Source organism: Kryptolebias marmoratus, linkage group LG16 (assembly GCF_001649575.2).
Source record: "Kryptolebias marmoratus isolate JLee-2015 linkage group LG16, ASM164957v2, whole genome shotgun sequence".
NCBI classification, from domain to species: domain Eukaryota; kingdom Metazoa; phylum Chordata; class Actinopteri; order Cyprinodontiformes; family Rivulidae; genus Kryptolebias; species Kryptolebias marmoratus.
Genome location: NC_051445.1, coordinates 25599770 through 25617748, shown reverse-complemented (window position 1 = coordinate 25617748; position 17979 = coordinate 25599770). Strand labels below are relative to the sequence as shown.

The 17979-nt window shown below is 40.1% G+C and overlaps 1 protein-coding gene across 4 annotated transcripts in view; it reads right to left on the bottom strand.

Annotated features, from left to right (window-relative positions):
- Positions 1-17979, bottom strand: part of LOC108234194 (vacuolar protein sorting-associated protein 13B) — a 339365-nt gene that overhangs the window by 9730 nt on the left and 311656 nt on the right. For all 4 annotated transcript variants that reach the window (XM_017413202.3, XM_025005255.2, XM_025005252.2 and 1 more), the window contains exons 49-60: positions 16277-16360; positions 15939-16114; positions 13133-13303; positions 8623-8830; positions 7012-7200; positions 6587-6733; positions 5237-5523; positions 3757-3884; positions 3434-3630; positions 2367-2485; positions 603-1053; positions 7-156 (exon numbers count right to left, since the gene is read on the bottom strand). In XM_017413202.3, the coding sequence (XP_017268691.1) occupies positions 7-156; positions 603-1053; positions 2367-2485; positions 3434-3630; positions 3757-3884; positions 5237-5523; positions 6587-6733; positions 7012-7200; positions 8623-8830; positions 13133-13303; positions 15939-16114; positions 16277-16360 (2307 nt within the window). The remainder of the gene's footprint in view (positions 1-6; positions 157-602; positions 1054-2366; positions 2486-3433; positions 3631-3756; positions 3885-5236; positions 5524-6586; positions 6734-7011; positions 7201-8622; positions 8831-13132; positions 13304-15938; positions 16115-16276; positions 16361-17979) is intronic.

Sequence of the window (17979 nt, the reverse complement as noted above, 5' to 3'; positions counted from 1 at the left end):
CTGCACCTGTTCAGGGAGGACTGGACTTGCTCCAGGCTCTCTGACCCTCTTGGACTCCACAGACCTGTTGGGGATGTACGTGTCGAACAGGGTCTTAATGTAGTAAACAAAAGTGTCCTCCAGGTAGACTCTGGCAGGCTGGAGCTGGAAGGTCACCTTAAAGAAACAAAACACAAAAAGCTGTTCTCAAACCTGCTATTTCATATTATTTTATAAGAAAATAAAGAGACGTGGACAGACACATTACCAGATTCTTACATGTTGGAACAGCTGCTGAAACAAATGTTTTTTCTTACCAGCAAAACCTGAATTTATTCATCAGCTAATATATAACACTGTGCTGGAACACCTCCAAGAGGATATGTTGTTGTGGCAACATCAGAAAATTAAAGTGACAAAAATGATGAAACAGAAAAGATAGCCTGTCGAATCAACCTGTCTTGTTAAGCACTTGGAGTTACGCTTACACTTGAAAAGTGCTATTTAAATAAAGATGAGTTGTGCTGTGAAACAAGGCTATGAAAGCTATATTGCAGGTCATGGATGCTAAAGTGGCACAACAGAAAAAGAAAGCAAACAAATGAGGAAAAAATGATTTTAACCTCCTCCACAGTGTATCTGTCTGCAGCCAGCACCATCTTCAGCTGCAGAAAACACAAGCTTTTGAACTCCTCCAACGCCTCTGGGGATTCGGCAGGATTGGCGTCACTGCTCCACAGAGCCCCGGGTTCGGCTCCCCCTCTCTGATCTTGGCACAGCAGAACAGGAAAGTGGAAACTTGCCCGGTTGTACAACTGGTTGTCCAGCTGAAGGCTGGAGCAGTAAACCTCGATCAGGGACGCGTCAGGCACCAGAGCAGAGACAGATGCTGCAGCCATGGCAGAGTCAGCTGCCAGCTCGGGGGGGAGGGAGCTGGGTGCAGGAACCAGGCTGAGCAGCAGCTTCGTTAACGTGAGTCTCAGCAGCTCCACGGACCCAGTGGGACTCGTGATATCATCACTTAACACCACGCTGGCCTCGCTCAGGAGGATTTTAAAAGACAGCTCGAAGAACCTAAAAACATCAAAGTAAAAGTTCATTCTCACCAGCAGAACTGTAAACTCAGTGTTTCACAAATACAGCCACAGTTAATGATGTTAAATTGCCCCTTTTTCTGTACAAGCAAACATTTTCATCTTATACACTACTAAAGTTCCAACAAGTCGTGTGTATGATGACTGATTATTTATAGAGAGAATATGAGCCCAAACTCATTCATCCTTGGCTGATGTTTTACAAATTTCCTAACAGAACATTAATAAAAATCATTGTCTGAGCTCATTTGTTTACTTTCACCTAACCAGCCATTATATTAATATCCTGTTTAGCCAAAATGACACAGTGGTTATGTGTTGATGTAATGGAATAAGACTGTAACACAATGTCCTACTGTACACCTATGGCCAACATTTAGAATGACACAAGTATTGGTTCTTACAAACTTTGCTGCTTTTGTTTTTCTGTATCTTTTTGTCTAATGTTTCTACTGAAGTACAATTACTTTCAGACAAAGAGTCAATATTTGCAGTATAATTCTCCCTGGCATGCTGTCAGTCAATTTCTGGGCCAAATCCTGACTGCAGGCAGCTCATTCCTGCATAATCAATGTTTGGAGTTTGTCAGGATTTGTGGGTTTTTGTTTGTCCACGTGCCGCTTGAGGATTAACCACAAATTCTCACTGGGGTTAACTTCTGCTGAGTTTCTGACCCCAAATTTTGATGTTTTGTTCCTTTATTGACCTAATTACTCAAGCTTTATGGGACGGTGCTCCATCAGAGCAAAAGCACCGTTTATCACCATGCTGTTGTTGTGTTTTTTTGTAAAACTGTGAGCGAGCCGCTTTCTTGACTGAGAAGTAAACTCACACACGAATAATTCAGGGGAAAATCTTTCTACCGGTTGCAGGTAGAAAGAGGATTTTAAAGCATCCAGGCTTGTTCTCATCAACACTCTAACCTGTGTCAGGTCCTTTTGTGGCTGAAATGCAAAGGACATTTTGTGTGTGTGTGTGTTATTTTTATGGCAAAGAAGAACTTCACAATTACCTAATCAGTCTTCATAATATTCTGGAGTAATACGCAAACTGCCATCATAAAAATTCAGACAGCAAACTTTGTGATTTTTATGAAATTATCAAAACGTTTGGCCACAGGTGTACATATGACAATAGATGAAGGTTTTATCTCCCTCTTGTGGTGAAAATGATGCCTGTAATGAGTAAAAACATTGCTGGTAGCATTTTTCATCAAGCAAGCTAATTTGCAATAAAAGGCCTTCAGCCGAGGAAAGTGATTGCTTATCTAATGGAGCCACTGCCTGTACATACCTGCTGTGTTGGTTGATGACAGTGTCCATGCTGCCTTCGGGTGCCAGAGACAGAACCAGGGTGCCTCTCTCATATGACACATCTATATAGAGGCAGCCGAAACCCGGCAGGAACACCACCTGATCAATGATAAATACAGAGCTTGTCAGACACGAATAAAGACGCTCTCTGACCGAGTCTTGCAGCATAAATAATATTTGAGAAAGTAACTCAGAGTCAGAGCTCAGCTCACTGTTCTGTGTCTCACTTTAACCTCCACCGTCCCAGGTTTCAAGTCATTAGAAACTCATGTGATAAAAGGAAGCAGATCACCGCTGAATGCTTCTCTGAGCAGTCATAACAAGTCTGACCTTTGACCTTCCACCCCTTAGCACACAGGTCAGACCCAGACCTCACAGTAACCAGAGATACGCAGCCTCTGTGTCAACTCTGGCTCACAGCTGCCTAGACACAACACTAAACATTACACACACTGCTCCGTTACATTTTACTAACCCCACACATCTCCACTGACCGGACCACAAATACTGAATGGTTGCTTAACTCCAGAAAACACACACACACACGCACTACAAACCAAATAAATCTTATTCTTTTATATAATACGTAAAAGGGGCAGCCACACAAACCTAGTTTACTGGAACAACCCAAGCTTGTTTTTTTGAATTTAGAGCTTAGTTTTGGAAAAAATAAACTAAAATTGAGGTTAAAGGGATTGCCAGTCAGAATGTGTCTGGTTGTTATTAGTCAGCTAATTCAAAACATCAACTTTGCCACAAAAGCAGAGTGATCTCTGGCTCCATCTAGCTGATACAGCAGTTGTGGCGTCAAAAGTTCTTGAAGAAGCATTATTAGTATTAGAGAAACTCTGTAAAACATTTTCTAAGAATGTGTGCGTTAAAACAGCAATGGGAGATGAGCTTTGTTAGAGAACAGGCACAAAAAATGGTTTAACAAACACAAGGAAGTGAAAGGTTTTCTGTATATTTTGTGTTTTGGGGGCATTAAACACTCCTGTATGTGAGAGACACTCACATGTTCACAGAGCACCTTGAGTTCGTGTTTACCTGAGTGCCAGGACAGTTGATGTCTACAGAGTCGGTCCAGTCGGTGGAGCTGTGCTGTGAAGTGGCTTTCAGCTGCAGTGTGGGCAGCACCTCTTTCTGCCTGCACTCTGGAAAACTGGAGGAGTGGTAGTAGAGCTCATGGTGCAGGGAACAGTTCGCAGGCAGAGGACGACAGTACACCACAGTCCTTGGAGTCTCTACAAAAAGTGAAATAAAAAAAGTATAGCTGAAAAGATTTTAGGAAATCCAAAACTCTGTGGTCGGTACAAAAGATGCAAGTAAATTAAACACTTGAGCTGAAAGAGCAGAACTAGTTTTTCTACCCTTCACAGTTTCCTTGAGCAGCAGGAGGACAGGACACTTGTTGTGGATCAGCATGCGTGGACAGGGGTCCTCATTGAAGATAATGTATGTCACTCCCAGGTGCTCCTGATACGTCAGCACTACAGCTCTGCAAAACACAAACCCATAAATGAACTTTCCACACATCATTCATAATGTTTGATAACTGCACTCAGAGTTCACACATCCATGTTCATATCAAGCTGAATCTTTACAGCTGAGAGGTCATGGATGACTTTAAATATTTGTATTTTGTTTGTGTGAAATCTTTCAGCATGGGTGCCTGATTCTGATATAAAATGTGGGAGCAAAGACAAAGAGCCACTGTGACAGTTTGGTGTGATGGAGACTGCACAGAGCCCTCATGGAGATCTGAGCTCAAATCCCCATGAAGAATGACTTCTTCCGTTTTGGTTTTAAACAAACCACAGCTAAATGCAGTTATGAAACTGATGTAGACATTTACAAAACTCATTTTTACACCATTTTTAGTTATTTTTTTGCCTAGACATCTGTTCAGCCTAAGCATGCCCGCATGGTGGGTCTTACATATATGAATATATGAGCTACAGCCTGGATAGATGTCAATATAAGAGAATGAATATTTCTCTGTTTTTATGAACTTGTTGCACTCTTCATTAGCTTTCTATCACTTAAAAGGTTTACTCTATTTTCTCTGATTTCTAGTCAGAAAAAGATATAGAAAAGTTTAATGCTTACAAATTAACTTCAGCTGTTATTTACAGCTCCACAACTGAACGCTCTGTCTGATTAGCGAGCTGGAGGCTACTGGTGTTCTGCTGAGCTGGACTGAACCAACTCAAAGCTCAGGGGGGAGTGCGGTGAAGAATGAAGAGATTATTTAAAATAAATTCTCTTTTTTAGTTTGTAACTATGAAAGTAAAATTTAAATCAAGAAACACTACTGTACTTGTTTTTTCCCCTTGGTGCTTGAAGTCATAACATGTTTTTAGGCCAAAATTGGGGGGTGCAAAAACACAAGCTTGCCCTCCCACTTTAAAAAATAAAGGAGCAGCTTCTCCACCCGCTCCACTGATCAGGAGCACTGATTATGTATGATTGTGACCGACACAACAAATCAGTAAAGTTCTGAATTCATTGTTCTGTGTGAAGCTGTCCGAACAGCTGAGTAATCTGAATAAAAAAAATTGAGTATGAAAAGAAATTTTAAAAGATGTGTGTTTGAGTGTGTAATGTGCATATAAAAGAAAAAAAAGTCAAAAGGAGCTGAAAATAAACAGCTAGATCACTGCTTAAGACAAGCAGAGAGACTGACAGTGGAAATGTTGAGAATATTTCTCTGCTTCATCTGCAGTGTTTACCAAAGTGTGACCAACTACAGTGAATCCTTGCTTAATGACCAGAACCAGCCCGTGTTTGGTGCCCTGCTTTAAATGGACTGTCACAGCCAGCAAACCACAAATGTTCAGTCTCACCCACCTGCTGCTCAGGCCACCCCCCGAGTCCTGATCCTCAGGGATGGACACGCTCAGCCTGGGGAAGTCTGGGCGGACCGGAGCGGGGAGGCTCCACGCTGCACTTCCAACTTCAGAATCAGGCCTTGGAAATAAGCTAAGAAGCATGTATTTGAGTGGCAATGGGAACTCCACCTTCTCCTGGACACCAGCTTGGAGGAGGTCCCAGTATGGCACAGAGCATGGCTTGGCTTGAGACGACTTGTTAGAGGGAGGAAAGGTGAACACGGTGCTCTCAGGTATTTCACAGGCCTGATTAGAATAAAAAAAAAGACAGGACATGAAGGGAAAAAAACACAAGACAAAGGGAATACAAAAAATATGCAGACGTGTAAGGAAGAAATATAAAAAACACAAAAGATTAAATGAACAAGAAGAAAAAAAGGCAAAATGGAGGTGAGGAAAACATCTTGAAATAGAGAGGGGACAAAAAATGACATCAGAAAAGAGAATATGAGATGGGATATCAGGACCAAGTAGAAAAAAGAGCTAGAGAGCAGAAAAGATGCAAGTAATTATAACTAAAGATACATTGTAAAACCACAATGTTATTTTACTTTATTCCCTCTCCCACTGAGCTTAGTGCTAAATTGGTAGCAGAGAAGTCCTGCTGTGCTGGTTTAGCAGCTAGCAAGCAGTAAGTCTTGAAGACTATAGGGATTATGCACTAAACATGATGAATAGAGCAGCTAGAAAGGCATTCCTTGCCTTGTTTGTGGTCTGTGTTTTTGTTAAGCCCATTGCCCAATCTTCAGTTTTTTTTAAAAGCTTTTTTTAAAAAAAGTTTTTCAGTCAATTAGAGGCAACTGGTGAGCTTTGCCATCATTCTATAAGGAGATCTGAAGGATTGTTAAATGACATCACAACATTGTTGCTCTCTTTGGGGACAGGCAGCAGATGAAAGCAAGAGAGGAAACCTGCATCCAATTCTGGGTGTTTGTCTAATGTCCCTATGAAGTGCCATAGCCACATGGTGAGAGCGGAGCGGGGAGGGGGTGCTGGGGGAACATGATCTGATGGAAAACGGCTTGCAACATCCCAGTGATGAGGAGGAGTGTGTGTGTGTGTGAGAGAGAGAGAGAGAGAGAGAGTGAGGTGAACAAGCCTATTTGATGTGCAAAGGGGAATGTGCTGCATGTGTAAGGCTTAAGCTGGTGTGAACTCAGAGACTATGCAGGTGTTATAATGTATATAATGTATCATGGTATATTGTGAGGCTTCATATGTTCTTACTTCAAACTTGTGCCTTTCACAGTTAAAACACATGTTTTGTGCATGGCTGTTTGAACACAAGGTGTGGTGCATTAAACTCGACCTGTTCATCTCCCCCCAGAGCATGGTCTGTCAGCAGAGGCCTGTAGTGGATGCTGTAAGGAGTGTTGTTGACAAGAAGTGTCCTGTCCTCTATCTGTAGGATCTGGATGCCATGTCTCACCATAGATGAAACACAAAACTGGCACAGCTGCACAAAAAAAAACCAAATTAATTTGACTTATGATTTGTTATCATCAAACGTTTAATCAATCTACAACAGCAAAAATCCACCATATACTTCAAAAAATAGACCAGAACTTAAATAATCCTAACATAAAGCAACTAATTTACCAACTAAAAACATGTGTGCATAAATATGTCAGCGCCTTTTTTGATAATCCAGTGAACTACTTATCCATCCCTGCTTGAAGAACAGCTCTTTTAATTTCCTGACATTCAGAGAGCAGGAGTGGAGGTTTGCATCACCTTCTGTTTTCCAGGGAAAGCTCCCAGAGTAATGTCCACCTCCACATATCCCTCCTCATCTAGAGTGACCACCACTGAGTTTGAGCCCTCCTTCCAGCGAGGTGAGGTCAGGTCATGGACTAGTTTCAGTGCAGCAGACTTGTGCACAGTGTTGGTGTGGGCCCAGTAGATACCGATCTGGAAGGCTTCCTAAATTGTGCAGAAAAAAAAACAAACAATAAGAGAAAGATAAACACACAAAAAAAAAACATCTGCAACTTTACTCCCAACAACTCAGATCATATCAGTGTTACTGAATGTCACTTCAAATAGTCACGGCAGCTGCATAACTTCTATTACAGCTCCCTATTTTACAATTACATTATTGAAATGTCCAGCAGATGCTTAAGTGACACAGTGATTTTTCATTTATTTAACCAGTCTTTTCTCTATTTGTTGGGCCATGATAAATAATGCGGCACTATGGAAACAATGCTTCATTTCTTTCTTTTTCACAAGCTTTTACTCATTTACAACTTTTTATTCTGTTCCTTTGTGCTGAACCTTATTAGTGTTTGCTCTTTGATACGCTGCCTTACTGCTTAGCTCTGGGTTAGCAACAACAACAAAAAATCCCTCTGTGCATGTGTTTGTTATATTCCGCAGGGGAAAACCATCTGCAGACTACTTCTACTGATCTTGGAAGCCAGAGAGAAGACATGGCTGCAGTATTCTGTGACAGAGCTTGGCTGCAGCTGAAGATGTAGGCAGGGAATATTGTTGTAATGCAGCTCTGGTGGATGATCTCAGGTTTTGTGCTTATTAGTCAAGACTGAGATGAGAAAAGAGCTGGATTCATAATGATGGCTGTGATGTCATGAAAAGACATTCAGGTCATGATGTAAAGTCAAAGTGTATCTTTACTAAAAAAGTAAAAGATTTTGGCAAGTGTACAATGTTTTAATGACTTTCAAAAAAGCAATTAGTTCACTGTCCAAGTTTGCATGCATGCTAAATGAATCTTGGTTTGCAGTATTATATTAAGAAGTTTTAGAAAGCAGAAACTTTAGTGTTATTTCATATTTACTTTAACTTATATACATTTTAATTCATGTCATACTCAAATGGAAAAACTGTTGTTTCATGTAATCTGGAGGAAAAGTCTTAAATCTGAAAGTAAAAGTCCTAATTATGTCACTGATGTGAGCTAGAGCAGTGGTTCCCAACACTGGGGCCAGGTCCCCACTGTGAGTGATGAAACCACAAGTGGGGGTCCTCAGATAATCACCACAAATCAAATTAAATTAATTGGATATTTTCACCTTTTTTGTCACTAATAAAAAATACAGTAGTAATAAATTAATAAAACTAGCATCATAATTGTTAAGACTGTGTTGTCATTACTCCCTTGTTTAGAAGGGTTAACAAAGGACATAATCAGGACCACAGGCCTCTGCCACGGTTATTTTGTGGGTCAGAAGCGGACACGTTTGGGACCCACTGAGCTAAAGGACAAAAATAACCGTCTCAGAGGTCTTTGGAAATAAAACTGAAAATACTTTTGCCTCAGCAGCTTTGATTTAGAGTATTTTTAAACAACTCTCCCACGGGATGCAGAATATGACACCTGACCTTAAAGTTGGGTGGCACAATGACTTTGCCAGCTGGTATCTGCAGAACAATTTTCTCTCCTTCAAAAAGCCAGAGGTCCCACTGAGAGTTGTTGGCCAGGAGAGCCCAGGGCAGGAGCTCCACCAGCAGTGTGTTCAGACCGGGCTTCCAGCGAGACAGCTTCACCTGCATAGGACTGTCCCACTGGGCAAGAGGCTCCAGGACTGACCTGTGGGAGGGGAAGAAACTTTGACTAAAATCACTCAAGTAACATCTGAGCATATGTCTGTAATTTGATAGGAAGACACAGAAGCATTCGGAGATGTAAAGTAATAACTAGAAAACCTCTGAAGGAAATGTGAAGCATAACATTGCAGCTACTGCTTGAAATTCCAACATACATCAACTTTATTTTATGAAGCCAAATCATAATTTAGGACTTTTATAACAATCTCAGATGGGAAAATGTACACTTTGATGTATAAACTCTATAAAATGTCTAAAGAGAACCAAAATCTAAACAAATGTTAAAGCTGCTGCCCATGATTAAGAAAGTTAAGCAGACATACCAGAACCAGCAGTCACTATGAGACTTTTATTCTGATTTAATGTGAATACAGTAGAAAGATGCTCCATGCAGAAACACGTTCATGTACAGTGTCCACTATAAATCAGAAAATTAGTCTCTCACTGAGAGCTGGTTTGGGCCTGTCTGGTCATCACACAGAGATGTAGAAGATATGACAAGATAAAGAGACCCTTCACTTCCAGTTTGAAAGTGAAAGTGCTGAGCTCAGACACAATGGAAGTCAATGAGAGTTTGTGTGCTCCTGTAGCAGTGAGAGACACACCAGGTGGAATAAGACAAAAATGCTTATGTTTGGATGTTTAAACTATATAAGAAGTGTAAAATTTTGGAAATAAGATTTTGTTTGCAGATTTTTTTGAGTTCAGAAGTTAGTGTTACATGTAATAGAACTCTAAGTCAAACATTCTGTGGTAAAATCTTCAAAAATCAAACTATGTGTAAAAACTGGAAGAGATCTCAAAATGCCAGTTTAATCACATGAAGTCCAACTTTCTGTGACCCATTTAAACCTTGAATGGTGTTTCTACTGTAATGTATGTGTGAGCTATAGAGCTCCAAAGGAGACTGGGTTTTGTCATTTGTTTCCTCAGAAGGCTATTCTTGTCTAAGGGGTTTTGCAGTTTTAATTTTGTGTACGCTGTATGATGTACTGCTAACAAAATTCATAATACACTATTACCTATTGAGCCACGTGTTTTGATTTAATATTGTTTGGAATTTTCATACATAACAGAAATGAAAGAATGATGGACAAATAGTAATAATAGTTCTTCAGTATTTATACACTGGCACCTTTACTACACACAAATCCAACTTGAGCGTGTTTATTTTTAAAACCTACAAACACTTTAAGCACAACTTTTTCTTTGGAGAACTACAGTAAACATGGTAGTAATTTTACATTACTTCACTGTGAGTGGGTACCATGGTGAATCAAGAAGATGTGATACGACAAATCAGACAAGCTGAACAAGTTTCTACTACAATGGTTCTGTTTCTTATTTAGGCCACTGCGGTAAGCCTATTGGTACACAGAGCCCAAACACTAAACTGTGGACATACAACAATCCCTACATATTTACAGAGAGACAGACAGATGTAATTATTATTAGCAGCATTTATTGTTTGACCAGCTAAGTCATACAACTGAAATATGCTCATTCACCAGGAATAAAAGCATGCCTTTCTAAATCTGTTTAATTAATTTAGCACGGAGGCTGTTAGACATATTACAAAATACATGGAAGCGCAAGGTTTTAAAAATCAATTAAAAACGTGTTGAACATAAACAATTTTTATTCTGACAGACCATTAACACCCTGACAGCAGTCACAAAGACTAAACAAATACAAAGAAAGAAATGGCCTGTCAACAAGTTATGCAATACAAACATATTCAAAGAACGGTTGACAAGGCATCTGGGATCACACATTGGCATGTTGAGACTCCGACAAACAGCCAGAAACACACAATCGTTTTTCCACCAATTCACTGACACAGCAGTCATTTCAAAGCAACCGTGGTCTCATGAGCCCTAAACAGAGCTGAATGCCAGAGGAGAGCCAAACAAACATTTTTCCCACATTTTCTCTGAAGTTCAAAGCCATTAAATACAACCCAGTTTTCCCTTTCCCACAAGGCCACCTGGACTTGGCTCAAGCTACCAACCTGCCAACTCAAACTTGTCACACACCCCAAAGACTCTTTGCTGTGACACGGGACCAAAACCGGGAACAGCTTTTCTTTACCATTTACTGGTGTTTATGTTAGTGTGTGTGGTTAAAAAGGCGGTTGACCTCAAAGCTGAGGACAGCAAAGTGCAGCGATCATAAATCATATTACACAGCTCACAAGAAGGTAATTGAAAGAAATGTGCTCAACTGCTTCTGTCAAAACCCACCAACTGTGGAGTTTCAGGGTTTTAAACGTGTAAATGTTCAGAGGCTGTTGCTCTCAGTTCTCTGACTCCAACCACTGCAAGATGTTTGTTTAATGATTGTGGAGGTGACTCGCTGCCATTAAAAATCCAATGAAGAGAGAAAATAACATTTACCACTTTCAACTTCCTTTGCCCCTTTAAGACATCATAGTCACACACTCTGTGAAGCGAGTGCAGATGGGTTGGTTTCTCTGCTGTGCGACAAGAAATGGACCCTTTTTCCAAACAAACACAATCAGAGTTAAATGTAAAAAAAATGTACAAATTGATCTGTGGCTTTTGTCTCTAAGTTGTCTAAGTATGTTAAGAAATGGCAGAGATAATTCACTTCTGATGGCATCTAGCTTTAATAATTTTTCAGAAGCTCCTTTAAAGATACAGGATCCTGGCACTGGAAACAACCCACAACTTTCTGGGATGGGAAATGTGCTTTGACTTTAGCCTGACAGAGGACCCAACCACAAAATCAAAAACCAGAAACCAGAACCCCCGAAAAACAAAAAATGTCAGACAGTGTATGACATGTAAAGGTGAGCACCGAGTACGGTGGCGTTTGAATAAAACACAATGTTCTGTGTGTGTGTACAGGTGCTGGGAAACGATGTGTTTGTGTAAAAAGAGTACAGAATTTCAGGCGACCACAGGCAGACATGTGGCTCACATGTCCAGCAGAACCACTGGGACTCTTTGTTGCTCCAAGCCTGTAGGGAACTGTGTGGTTGGCTCTTTTACTGCTTCCATCGAGATGGGATTGGTTTGTGACAAAAGATGATTGAGTGACATTTGCAGACAGTTTTACATCACATACACACACACAGCACACTCTTCATGACTCAGCTGAATTTGAACTGAATGGAAAGTTGTGTGTTTTGTGTGTAAAAATGGGACTGTGACAAAATGACAACCAAGGTTTTCTGCAGACAGAAAACTTTGCACCAATTGCACCAATCTCAGTGCGATCTACTGCAGTAGATTGGTGCTGTCTGATACATGACTCTGCAATTGCTTGCTGCAGTAAAGTTTTATTAAAAATGTAAAAGTGTTGATTATAATGTCTCACAGTGCCTTGAAGTGCTAAATGTTCATGATAATTAGTGGTAATCTGACTTAAAACATACATTTCATCACTTCTCTGCCCTGATTTGTTTTGTGTTGTTTACTGTGTGTAAAAGTAAAAGTGGGTGAAAGAAGCTTAACAAGATATGTCTTGAGATATAAAATCAGAAAATAACAATACAATGATATTAAAAAAACATAGTCATTGATGTGGGCTTCTGTTCAGAAGTTTTTTTTTTTTACCAGTTGTAGTTGCTCTGTGAATATCCTGTTTGGAGAAAAAGATTTTACCTTCAACAAGACTGACAAGCTAATGGCTAAGACTAAAGTGGATTGCTTCTAACAAAAAACAACCCCAGTCTTCAAAATTTCATAACAGTTCATGCAATCCTGTTTCATAAATCTTTATACCACTGTCAGTTATGTTATGCACGGTTATTTACATGAAATTCTGTGGTTACTTATAAACACAAAACGCAGCAGCAGCCAGATTTACCACTTCCAGCGCGGCCTGGGATACTTTTGGCAGAAATTTCACAATATTTCCGCTCAAACAAACGAGGACAGCAAATTTTTGAAGATTGGAGTTGTTTGAAGACAACCAAATTAGCTTTGGAAATTTGTCTGCTCAAACCATAATGATAACCTAATAATGACTTGACCAAATGGAGCCTCTTCTAATGTGGATAGCTGTTATCTTAAAAAGACTCCAATCTTCAAAGTTTTTTAGCAGTTCATGCAAATTATTCTTTGCATCACTCTCAATCTTGCATTATAAAGTAAAATTAACTGTTCAGACCTTTTACACTGAACCCCAAGGTAAAATAGCCCCAAAAAATCCTTTAAATGTGCTTTGATTTTAATTGTATTTAAAGTATTGTTGCAATGTTTTTTTCTGAAAAGAAATTTGCAAAGTTTAAAAGTTTAAAAAGTGTTGCTTAGAGTACCTGTCAGCATCTCTGGTAACATAAGGCCATTGTGGCTCGGCGGTGGTCTTTGGACTGTAGAAATCAGCCAGGATCTGTTCTGGGTTGTCCTCATTTCCAGTCTTATTCATGATTTGCTTGATTAGACTGGTGGAGATGGGAACAGCACAGTGCGAAGCATCTTCATCTTCCCTGAGGGAAAACGGCACAAACTCAGAATCATTACAGATTCCTCAAACAACGTCTGAGTAGAACAGTGGATTTTTTGTCTAAACATGTGCCATCTCTGTTTCCCAATCAAGAAGGCACTTGATCTGGTGATTTCACTTGATCTTCTTCTCTCTGGGTAAAGCTGTGATAAGTCATTGCTTATAATGAAAACCATGAAGGCACTCGTAGTCAATTACTGTCGTGTTTTTTCTTTATTCTACAAGTCTGGCATGTTTACTTACATCATGCCAGGAACAATTCAACTATATGTGTTTTAATTTCACTATAAAACAAGACATCTATTGACAGCAGCTAACTGTTTCCATTGTTCTTTTTCAGTAAAATAAAGTGACCCTAGCTAAACTCTACTTCTACCCTGAAACCATGAAGTGGGCTGAATCTGTCTTTTGTTAGGCATTTTTCTTTGTGACATGCAGTCTTGCCTTACACACACTAATTCAAAAAGATCACAGAAAGAGCTAAATGGGAGTAAATAATCCTATTGGATAACCTCAGCTCCAGTCGCTGGTCAATTACAGCTTTGCAACAAGACTTAAAAAAGAACTAAATCCAAACAGTGTAATAGCATCTAGTATTTCTCTGGGCAGCATCCAGTTCTACTTGGCTAAAACAAAGCATCCCCCATAACCCAGAGCAGCAGTTTGTTAATAGAGCCCATTGTGCTATAAAGGGAACTCAGGGGCTGTAGCTTATAGATGTGGGGCAAGACAGAGGAGAGGGACAAGGTGTTGACAGGAAGCTTTTCATCCAGAGCAGTCCCTGAGGGGGGAAACTGGAAGGGCTTCTGATTGTAACCCTCCGTTTCCTAATGTGGTGGCCAAGATGAGGAGAGCAGCACACAGCAGATCTGGTTAAGACTCGTCTGAGTCGCAGACCGCAGCTCTTCTCTCTACCTCGTTCATTAGTCCACAACTATGTGCAATTACAGGAAGGAAAGATGAGCCGTTGACCAGCGAACATTCAAGACAGAATCTATCCTAGAGGTCTGGGGTTAGCTGGAGGGGCTCTCTGTGCATGTGTGTATGTTTACAGTTGTGGCTTGTAGTGTGTGTTTGTGAGGATGGAGAGAGATGAGCGATGGATTGAGATGGGGGGTGACAACAGAGACTAAAGTCTAAGACTGTGCGGTTTGAAGCAGTGTAGACAGGGGACAGAGTGTAAATACAAGGAGCATTGTGGTTGCAGTCTAGAAAGACAAGACCCTTAGTTGTTTCTGAGCTTGTTTTTCTGCACGCATGAAAAGGATTTCTCTAAATCAACAGTGGCCAAATACATTCTCAGTCACTGGATGGTCACTGTGGTTCCTTTAATGTTGCTGGAATCAAAACAAACTTTGTCACCAGATATCTAAATACAACAGTTACAAAAAAAATGAAAAAAAAAAAAAAAAATCCCATCAAAACAGTAACATTCAGACTTTATTCTGCCTATCATGTTATCACCAGATGGTCCTAAAGGGGTGATCTTTAAAATCATCTGCACAAAAAAACAAGAATTACAGATGAACAAATAACAAATTAGGTAGAAGCACTACCACAATATATCAACTGCAACCATTGTAGATGTGCATATGCAAACAATGAAATAAACGACTAAATGGGCTTCCCATTTATAATGTTTAAAGAAGATATTAAACATTATTACTCAAAGATGAAAGATGCAAAGCATTACTTTTATAGGCAAATGTGGAACCAAATATAAATCTGGCAATAATTCCAGTTTATGGCACCTGCTCTTCAATTTTATCACCAGTTGCCTCCAAACAAGTGAAAAATATGAGAACCTGACAAATAGGAACAGAGTAACAGAGCTCAGCAGTGATGTATGTGACAGACTCTAGCTGTCAATGTCACACTTACACTATCACTTAGCTAACCAACACAATGACAGACAAAGACCACACACAGATACAGGACCCATGCTCATCCACCACACACACACAAACATACAGCTGCTCTCTGTTATGGCCGTATCTAAATGAGGTGTAATTACGGTCCAAGCTGACATGCTGGAGTTAGAGCAGTGTCCCAGCTGCAGCCAACACAGCTTACTGCTCCCCTGAAATGTGCATGGATTCCCCTGGATCATGTCTTCATTAATGGCTCACAGAAACCAAAATGTGCAGAGAGGGGATCTTAAAAAAGTGTTTTTTTTTGTTGAACATAAGCCCACAAAAACCCAATTGAAAGACCAGAGCAGCTGTTCTCTTGCAGATGTATGAGCTAGCTGTCGATGATTTAATACAAAGCTGAACTGAAAATACTAAAATGTCTAACAATTATGTTCTGCTTGCCAAGAACCAGGTACGGAGGATGGAAAGAAGAGAGGAAGTTGGCTATTTACAAAGAGGAACTGTATCATTATGAGTGTTTGACAAATTGTATCATCAGAAATGCAGTATTGTGAATGTGTAGATGCTTTTTTTTCTTTTGGTGAGATAGTTAGTAAACTTTAAACCTAAACTTTTTATACGTTTAGGTATGAAGATTTTCTCCATTGTGAGGATTACTGGTATAAGCAGACAGTTCACTTCATTATACCAAAAGACATTTGCTCCACAGGTCTTATGCTTTGAATTTAAAGTTCTTTTAGTTACCTGGCCTGAAAAGTGAGGTGGTGGGTGAGGTCAGTTTCGGTGTTTAAAAGGGGTTCCTGGTGGCCCTGTCCATGTATGAGCTGGCTCTCCCTCAGCCCTAGACTTCTCTTCTCTATGTTGACGATTAGCGGGTCTGGCAAGTGGCTCCGCATGATGAAGAGTGGACTAAAAACCACCTGAAACAGAAACAGTTTCATTCAGACTGACAACCGTTCCTTGTGTAAATATAAACCAATAAAAACAGTTAATGAAGGTGATAATAATTATTTCAGATGTTAGTTTGGTTGTCATTATTCCATCAGAGTGTGTGAAAGTGTGTGTTCCTGAATACTACTCACCACTCGTTGTTGCATATGAGAATCAGGTTCAATAGTGATGAGAGAACACCACACATAAAGTAAAGAGCCACTGGAACAGGCCACCTGAAACACAGCAAACTTATTGTTATTAATCCTTTAGTCCTCATACAAACAAAAAAGATTGTATTTTTACAAAAAAAAATCTTACAATTACTGCAACAAATTAAAACCATTACAAACACTGTACAAGTACAAATTCCTTTAACGTGTTTTGACCACAATATAAAATATGAACATTTGAAAGATTTGATGCCTTAGCTGCCTGAATGTTTATAGTCCTTCATGATGTTTTGTCCTAAAAATCATTGTTTCTTGGATTCTTTCAGCAGTAAAACCTTGAGCCTCCCTAATGCAACATTATGGCTGGGGTGACTGAGAACTGTTAGTGCCAAGATAATGGGCATTACAGGCAGTAAAATCATACAAGATTTAACAGCTGAGAAATGTGCCCACCAAAGGCTGAGCACTGTTAATATGTCACTGGTGTTTGTCCCATTTAGCCTTCGCTCCTCATTAAAGGCCTGAGATGCCAAAACATATAACAAGTTGTGCAGTTTATGACAGACAGGGGACTTCATTTACTGCTGAGGACAGCAGAGTGGAGCAAAGAGAGAGTTAGCATCCAGTCTTAATATGCAGGCCCTTGCAAAACAGCCTGGAATGAAGGGAAGTAAATTTGGCAAACATTCACTGTACAGGCCTGATCTAGTAAAAACCCTTTCAAATAAGGTCATGACAACCTCCTGTGTTTTGTCGGAAGGAAAGGACAAGGGCAAAAAGATTTAATTTGAAACAGGAGTTTATGGGAGGGAAGGTGAGATAAGAAAGGGGTTTCTTCAGATGGATTAGTGTGCAGAAGACAGCAGACAGATCAGAAAAGACAGCGATTAACAAGGAGGGAGTCAGAAGGAAGGACAGGTGGAGAAGCTTGATGCCACGGGATGAAGTAAGAAAGGAAGAGGAGTTGACAAATAAAAGATAGATGAGTGGATCAGAGTGTGGGCAAGAGAGTAAAAGAAAGGAGGAAACAAGAAAGTGAAATGACAGGAAACAAGACAGAGACAAAGAGATCTAAGGATCCCGCTACTCGTCCAGGCAGCTAGCTCAGTCAGAGCCAACTCTCCACATGTGTAATGAGAGGCTAATCTTAACAAAAGAGATAACAGCAGACACTGGAGTGGAGTCAGAGATGATCAAATCCACATTTGGGAGCTGGAGTGGAAGAAGGGCTAGCTTTTAATATCAGATCAATAAAGAAATGAAAAAGAAAAGTACAAAGAAAAACCAAATAAAAACTAGAACTGCAAGCAGTTATCAACGGGTTCCAAGCCTCCCCGCTCCGCCCCTGTTCGCGCGCTCCGACCCCGGCGTCTCGCCGGCGTGGCTCCACCGCCTCTCTTGGCGAGCGGGCCGAGTCGAAGCTCGCCAGGACAGTGCGTACTCAAAGGCGCTTCGTAAGAAGCAACGGTATAATTTGTGAAGAAAGCTCGGGAAGGAAAAGCTAACTGTCATTTGATACCACACAGAGGCAAAGAAATAAATTCATAAAAAATTCAATATTTATTTGAAAAATACAAAAATATTCTCAGATGATCAAGTCTACATCTGTAATAATATGCATTTATCTCCATGTCTCTAAACAAAATGCATTTCCAATACAAAATTGTTCAATGCGATTTTAT